Consider the following 8,386-nt stretch of genomic DNA (forward strand, 5'->3'; position numbering starts at 1 on the left):
TATGTGAGACTGGCATTGACGCTGCCACTCATCCGACCAGTTGCCGTCGTTGTCCATTACACAATGAAATCCCTCGCCGAAGCAATGGCACACGAATAACAGAGCCGCGAATATATCATGGCCCTGTCCGTGGCCACACCGCCGGTGTTCCCCTACACCTGCGTCCTCAACCCGCCCCCTCTCTCTAATGGAATCCCACATGTGGCATCCTTGCCTCTAGCACGCTGGCTACGGGTCCCAAAAGCCCTAACGATTGTATGCATGCATGATATATTGAGACAAACACGGCTATCTTATCGCGGTCGGTGAACTGCGGAAGCAAAAAATTGCTTCCGTTCGACCACCAAAAACCACCCTCCAACACCTTCCTTCCACTTTCCAACTCAAAATCACCCTGTGGGACGTCAGCAAGACGTTCTGGACACTCAAAACGCTTAATAATCTCACAAAAGCTACACCAACCGACAAACGCAACGCATAGATTCTCGACGTTGGTTGCCTGGGAGACGAGTTCTTCGACCTGTTCCTTGACATCGAGTGTGACGTTTGGTTTGAAGTCGCGTCCGGTGAGCTTGCGACGGACGCGTTCGACGACCTGGAGGGCCTTGTCGTTCATCTGTTCTGGCCTGTCGGCTTCTGTATAGGGTGTCAGCGGGGGGAAAGGGGAAGCATGCCGAAGGCATGCGGCCATGCCACGAGTGACGGTGCCACGGAGCGACGGTGCGATGGGGCGTGTCTCCATCTCAACTCAGGCAGTGCCTCGGCACCACGGCTCCACTCATCCCACGGCGGCATGCCTTCGGCAGCCTTCGGAAGCCTTCGGAAGTCCTCGGCATGCCCATGCCATCGGCAGCCCTCAGCAGCCCTCCCACTCACCACCAAGAATATCCCTCTCGTCCGCCCTCGCCGCGCCTCTTGGGCCGACGTATCCACCGCCCTGCCTCTCCTCTACATCCTGTGCCGCCTGTCGTCCACCAGGCTGGTTGTTGGCGGCCGTGAGACGCCAGTTGATTAATGGGTCGTACACAAACGCCTCGAGGACAGCCATGAGCGACTCCTTGTTCTCGCGCAACACCTCCATGGACACTTCGCACGAACGCGAGAATGTGCCCGTGATTCCACACACCTCCATGGCGTGGATGAGCATGCGGGTGAGTCGGAAGGGCACCTTTTCGGGATACTTGTCGCGCTGCATGGCGACCTCGAAGCAGTCTCCGAAATCAATGTGGACGATTTCACCAGTGATCTGGTCCAGCATGAGGTTGGACGGGTGGCGATCTCCGAGACCGAGAATGTATCCGACCATGGACGTGAGACCGAGCGAACGGGTGTAGGTGGTACGGCGCTCGAGCCACGACTCCGAGTTGCGACTGCGCAGCCAGAGGATGCGGTACAGGTCCTGACCAGTGGTATTGTCCAGGGCGTACTGGAACACTTCGACCTTGTGCATGAGCGGCAGGGTGTCATAGTTGTCGTCGGCCATCTGGTTCATGAGACGGTTCTCGATATCGATCAAGATCTTGCGCGAGTCACGGTAGCTCTTGATCAAGGTGTGCAAGGTGTCACTGTGCGGCACGAATCCAATCAGACCGGCACCAGGTGACAACGGGGTGATGGAGAACTGGTGGATGCTGAGGTGGCGCTTGGCACTCTCCTGGTCGGCGCTGAAGAGCGTGTTGACGAGACCGAAGAGTTGCATGACACGCTCGTCCTGACGCAAGTCTTCGTGACCCTTAAGGATGAACGTGTACTCCTTGCCGTCGCGGCCGCGCATGGTGAACCGACGGGGACGCTGCTTGGACGAAATGACCGTAAACGTCGGCAAGACGTACGAGATGCCAATGACGGGCTTGCCCGACTGGTACGTGCCTGGCACGGCAAGGTCGAGGTCGCGGACAGCCATGAGCTTGGGCGAGACGTACTGTAGCTCGATAACGGTAAGCAACTTGAGCTGGCGCGCGAGACGCTGGAACGTCGAGTAGTAGATATCCCAAGCCTGGTTGAGGTCGTTGGTGTCGCCATGAAGCTTGTAACGACGGCAAAAGTCGCGTGCCATGCGGAGCTCGTGACCAAAGCTCTGCACAAACGAAGTCTCGCGGAGCGTCTCGGGGCCCTTTTCGATCATGTCGTGCAGAGGCTCCAGAACCTCAAACATGGCCTCTTCGTTGTGGTCGGCAAAGTAGTGCTTGGACGCTTCCTCGAGACCCTCGTGCCACTGCTCGTGCCACAGAATGGCCGCACGGATAAGCTCGGTGGAAACCAGGTCGGCCTGGTCGACAATGGTCGCTGCGTGCTCGCGCATCTTGGCCATGATACCCTGTGCGACGGCCTTGCGGCTCGCGACGTTCGACTTGGAGGCGACGGTAAGCGGGTAGATGAGAGCCTGAGGGTGTGCGCGACCGATATCGTGGAGGAGGCGGACGATGAGCTGCTGGATTGTCTGGCGAGGCGTCTGGATACGCGCAATGATCTGCGGCACGACCTCGAGCCACACATCAATGTTGACAGTGGCCATACCCTGAGCAATGGCCTGGTTGACGCCGTGCTGGTATCCATATGTAAACCAGAGGGTGAGGAGACGGAGCGTGTCCTGGAGCGAGTTGCCGGGCGAGAGTGCAATGGACCGCAGGAAACCCTCGACAGCCGGGATAATGTACGTCGTAAAGTGACCAGACGACAGGCCTTGCTGCGACACTTCAAGGCTCGTGATGACCTCGAAATTGGCCAGAGCCCAAGTGTGCCAGGCCTGGTACCACGTCGGGTCGAGCTCCGTAGCAAGCGCATAGTCGTGCAGCACAGCCGAGGGGTCGGTGGTATAGCTGCTGTCACTGATAGCGGCCTGCCACTGACCCAATTCGACGTGACACCTCGCAAGCAGCTTGGTGTACTCGCCATAGAGCTTGGCGTCCGGAAGGATGAGGTGACCCTGGCTATCCCTTGCACCCAGACCCATGTCGTCTGAGAGGGTGGTAGTAAAGTCGCGCAGGTACCCAAGCGTCTCGTGGCGCTCGTCTCTCGAGTCGTTGGCAGTCGCCTGAGCCCACTTGAGGCGGTAGTACGCAAACACGATTGGCGGGGGTGCGCGTGACCGGCTCTCGGCGTCGAGGTTGGAGCACGAGCTGCCCACCAGACTTGTAAGCGTCTTTTCGGCAAGGTTGAGGCGGTCCGAAGTACGACACAGGTCCGCAAAGTGGATCCACGTGTCCATGTCCTCGCTCGGGGTAAGGACGAGTGAGCGGAGCTGGAGGATACGCTGCCAAACCTCGACATCGCGCTGGCATCCCTCGAGACGAGTCTGCCACGTCTTGCGCTGCGTTGCCTGGCGTTCGGGCTGATCGGCGTGGTCCTTGTACGAGATGATCTCCTCAAGCTCGGAGAGCATCTGTACGCGCACAATGACGTCGTAGGCGCGTCCGTAGCTCTCGCCTGTAAGAGTTGTGAGCTCGGCATCGAGGCGTTCGCGCGCCTTGAGAATATGCCGCATGGCAGACGAAAACTGGTTGCGGTGGACGGCGACGATCGACTTGAAGAAATTGCGGTCGGCAGAGTCGTTCTTCATGGCCGAAATGTAGTCGTCCATGAGATCCCACTGGTACAGGGCCCAGCTTGCGGCCGCTCCCAGGGGTGCAATGAGCTTCTTCTCCTCTTGAGCGGCGTTGGGCCAGCGGATCTGGACGCAGTCGGACAACTCCTCCCACTCGCCCAGGGCATGTAGGGCCTGCAGCTTGCCCATGGTGATCTTCTCCTCGTCGTACGTCGTGTCGGGGTCCAGGGCACGCTCGTTCCAGACCTCGAGTGCCTCTTCCCAACGACCAAGCTTTTCATACCAAAGCACATCGTGGGTCATTTGGAGGTTGTTCTGGGCGTACTCGAGTGTTCCCCAAGCCGCATCACTCTGCTGGAGCTTTTGGTTGACACTGATGAGGTCCTCGACAACAGCGGTCGAGGCGTCCACGAAGAACTCTTGCTCCTTGTAGTGCAGAGCCTTGGCGTACGCGTGGAACGCGGTAGCGTAGTCACCAAGCAGACGGGGCTCGATCGCCAGGGTCTTGTCGTCGTGCTCCATAAACTCGGCAAGGTTGAGGATGGCGTTTACGACCTCGGACGGGACACCAGGGTTGGTGAGCGCCTGCTCGAGGTTGTGGACCAGGTCCTCCTGGTACGACTCGAACAGCTCGGTCCAGCACGATACGAACGCGACGTTGAACAGCTCGCGGGCAAACGCAGTGTGCTGGTCGGCGAGGTTGGCACACGCGCGAACGGCCTGTGATGGTGATCCGCGCATGAGATCGACACCGAGCTTTTTGAGCCACTCGAGCCACTCCTTGCGCGTCGTCACGTTTGAGCAGTCCCATGTCGCCTTGAGCGACATTTGGTTGACGGGGAGCTTTCCCTGCTCAGCGGCAGCAGCCTCGATCGCATTGTCAGCAGCGTACTGCTCCACAGGTCCAAGGTCTGGCGGCAGCCTCTCGCGGTTGAGCAGCTTGGTGACGAGGTTGTCGTACGTGGGCCAGACGATCTTGTTCTCCAAAAGCGCCTTGTTGACCATGGGGATGAAGATGGCGTAGTCGGTGCCAAACTGAAGGACAAGGACACAGAGCGTGTCCATGGCCGTGTTGCGGAGCTCAATGTCGGTGGTACCCAAGGTACGGATCAGCGGGTGAACGATCTGCGAGGCGTGGTCGCTAAAGTTGACCTTGCGGCAGAGCTGTGCCGTAGTGTTGAGGGCGGCCTTGCGGAGCTCGGTCGGAGCAGACGGGTTCTCAAAACTGCGGACAATGACGGGCAGGACAAGGTGGAGGTAGTCCTCAATACTCGAGCCAAAGGCGTAGAACGCGCGGAGAATGTGGAGCAGGGTTTCGAGGCGCTGGCCCGAGAGGTGACGAGCAGTGAGGTCGCCGTCAAACGAACGCAGAATCTGCTGCAAGAGCTGCGGCAGGTAGGCCTTGAACTCGCCCTCAACGGCACGCGCAATGTCCTCGACGAGCGAAATGATGGTAATCTGCAACGTCGAGTTGGGGTTCCAAAAGTCGTGAACAAGCGCAAACACGTCGCCGAGATAGTTGCGAATGTGCTGCTTGACAATCGTGATGAGCTGGGCGAGCTGTTTGAGGAAGACATTTTGCGAGTCGCGGCTACCCAGACGGATCACGTTGAGGAACGCGGGCAGAATCTGGGGCAGGAACGAGACACACTTCAGGCGCTGGGTCCTAAAGATGAGCATGACCGAGTTGATGGCGTCGTAGTGGTGCTCCTTCATGTTGGCGTCATTGAGAACGTTGACGAGCGCGTTGATGACCACTGTTTGGTAATACTCGTCGTTGGATGGGCCCTGGGAGCTCATCAGGAGCGTGATATCCGTCGGGCGTGGGCCCGAAGTCTCGGGGTTGCCGTCGTCGGACACTTGTTGCAGCAGCTTGTGCTTGAACGGGTCGAGGGCACCAAGCATACCCATGGTCCTGATGGCTTCCAGGCGAATGGCCTGCGACGTCTCGCTGCGGAGAAGGCGGAAGATGATGGGCAGCAGAGTCGGGTGGTCGAGGTAGGGGGAAATCACCTCTCCAGTGTTCGAGACGACCTGGCCAAGCGTCTTGAGAGCTGCATTGCGCTTGATCGTCGATGCCTGGTCATCGAGCATTTCGATAAGCAGGTCGAGAATGCTCTTGACGTTGGGCACGAGCTCTTCACCCGCCACACGCGCGAGTTCGCCAATACAGGTCACGCACGAGGCGGTGACTGCGTTGGGAGTATCGGCCGCGCGGGCAATGCGCAAGATGACTGTGAGGATGGTCGAAGCGTACGACTTGACAAGGCTCGACGAAGCACCAATAAGGAGGCACAGAAGACGGGCACTCTCCTCCTTCTGCCTGTTGTTGGTCGAGTACTCGAGCTCAGTGATGAGGTTGATGAGCGACTTTCTCAACGACGGCATGACGTAGGCCGGGTTGTGGTGCGCCAGACGACCAATGATGCCAATCGCCAGCTCGCGAATCTTGAACTCTTCATCGTTGAGCGCAACGAACAGGCAGCGAATGTCCTCGGCCTGCGCAAGGTGGCGGTCAAACTTCTCGTCCAGGTTTTGCAGAACAGCCTGGCGGATCTCCACATCTGAGGAATAGTCAGTGAGTGTTCCAAGATCTGAACACCTACTCTGATCCGTAATGCCGACTGCGAGCAGCTTTTCGAGCACGTCGTTGACAATCTCAATGGAGTGCGCGCTGGTCTGGTTGCAAATAGGATCGTTGATGAAGAGCTGGGTAGACGCGAGGACAGCCTCCTTGCGGACCTCGGGGCTGTCGTGCTCCAAATAAGGAAGGGCAGCCTCGCGGACAAACTCGTTCAAGGTGTGGCCGCCAAAGTCAAAGTTACCAAGGACTTTGAGTGCCAGCGCGATCGTGTCTGCCGACTGTCCACCACCAGAAGCAAGCAAGACCGCATTGCTCGTGATGTCGGTCAGTTTCCCGCGTGGTACCGGTGCGCCGAGTGGCCGGAAGGAGTGGCCAGTGAGGATGATGGAAAGGACCTCGAGCAAGCGATCTGCAGGTTAGCCAGTAGACCGGCCATATAGCCTACCTTGAATAGTTCGGAGGAGAGGGGGGATGTGGCTCGAGATCACCTCGAGAGCATGGTACAGAGCTTCGGAGAGGCCCCAGGGGAACATGAGGTCGAGAATGTCGTGCATTTGACGAGTGAGCATCGGGCCGACCGCAGTCGTGAGCATCGCCAGACATTGGAAGATGGGGGCCTCAAAAGGTGCGCCCTTCTTGCCACGCATGCGAAGGTGCTCCTTGATGATCTTGACAATGTCATCGATAAAGGGACGAGTCTTCGAGGCAAGCTGCACGGCCAAGTGGCCAAGGGCGACATACGCAATGTCGCGGTCGGTGGGCTTGCCCAGCGCCTGCAGAAGGTAGGCCATACTGCGGTGAAGGTAGTGAACCTCAAACTCGTCGCTGTCGTACGTTGCCATGCTGGGAATCAGGGTGATGACGGCCTTGCGGATAACGGTGTCCTTGCTGTCACGGTACTTGAGTGTGATTTCGCAGATGGACCTGTAGAACTCTCCCATGGAAATCTGTTGGTTCTGGAGCATTGCACTGAACGCGAGCAGAGAACCGAGGATCGTGTCCACAGAGTTGGCCTTGAGGAGACCGCTCTTGGCCTCCTCAAAGATCGACCGATAAGTCTCGCTGCTCGACCTCTCACGCGTCTTGACAATATCAAGACACGCCGACAAAAGCATCTGTGCACGCTCGCGCACCATGGTCTGGTGGCGTCAGCTATGCGGCTTACAGGTAACAGTTAACCAAACTGCACTCACCCTGCTGTCCCTCAACGGGCCCCAGATCTTCTCGAGAACACGCGGGACAAAGGGATGGAAGAGACCGGGAGCATGGATCGCAAACTGGTGAAGGAGAAGGACGGCGCTGAAGCGGCTGACGTCTTGTCGGGAATCTACGAAGAGTCAGCGACGTTCACCTTAGCCTTGGTCTCACCGTCAATCATCTGGAGGGCCTGGCCAACCTCCTTGGTGAAGAACGACTCTCCGAGGTTGACGCCGGCAATCTGGACCATGTTACCAACGACATTGGCTGCGTTGGTCATGACCTTGGAGTCGGGATACGTGAGTAGAGGTCGGAGGTCTGGCGGGTCAGTGACAAGAGCCATCACAGCCGACGTTCGCCGTATCACGTACAGCCATAGAGACGAATATTGTTATTCAACGCGCGCTCGGGAGAGTCCTCATTTGTGGGTTGGAGCATGGCATCTGGATCGTTAGCCGTGCTGCGATGTACTTGACGAACCAATTGCAAGAATCGCCCCTAGCTTGTCGTTGACATAGTTGCTCCTCGTCAGATCAAACGTCCTGTGGAAGACATCCTTCCACACGTTCTTCTTTGAATCATCTCCGGGAAATTCTTGGCTATACGAGTTGATCTACACTGTTAGAATCCTTGTGACTGGTGGCGCCGTGCAACACTCACGTAGGTCTGGAGATCCACCGATGCCTGGTCTCGAGTCTCCTCTACTCTGTGATGACGTTAGTATGCTGTCCACAGTTGTTCCGTCATCACTAACTTGCTACCAAGGCGAACAAATATGCCGTCCAAAAGATCAGAATGCGAGGTCATGATGGGCGAACCATGGGCTGCGCACCCCGGTCAACTAACTGGTCCTGAGACCAAGTGAATGGGTAGGTTGGTGGGCGATGGGCCGAGCGGGATGCTGTCGGTCACGAAGGTCGCCTAGTACCGTTCGAAACGGGCGACAGGAATATGGGTAGAAGTTGTGTCCTCTCCTATGTGTATGCAGGAGCTGAAGCACGAGAGGTGGAGCGAGAGGCCGGTAGGAGGGAGGTCGATGAATGCGGTCGTTCAATGGTTGT

The 8,386-nt window shown here is 57.8% G+C and overlaps 1 protein-coding gene across 1 annotated transcript; it reads right to left on the reverse strand.

The window, feature by feature from the left end:
* Positions 1-389: 389 nt before the first annotated feature.
* TOR1 (phosphatidylinositol kinase- protein kinase tor1) lies at positions 390-8,132 on the reverse strand (the record flags this gene model as incomplete). Its single annotated transcript, XM_028617392.1, has 11 exons — positions 390-394; positions 463-636; positions 877-6,108; positions 6,151-6,537; positions 6,574-7,267; positions 7,322-7,455; positions 7,497-7,643; positions 7,697-7,768; positions 7,806-7,938; positions 7,986-8,031; positions 8,080-8,132. The coding sequence occupies 11 exons, from the start codon at positions 8,130-8,132 to the stop codon at positions 390-392; spliced, it is 7,077 nt and encodes a 2,358-aa protein (XP_028473855.1).
* Between the last annotated feature and the right edge of the window lie 254 nt (positions 8,133-8,386).

This window comes from Apiotrichum porosum (genome assembly GCF_003942205.1).
Source record: "Apiotrichum porosum strain DSM 27194 chromosome Unknown scaffold_11, whole genome shotgun sequence".
Classification (NCBI taxonomy): Eukaryota; Fungi; Basidiomycota; class Tremellomycetes; order Trichosporonales; family Trichosporonaceae; genus Apiotrichum; species Apiotrichum porosum.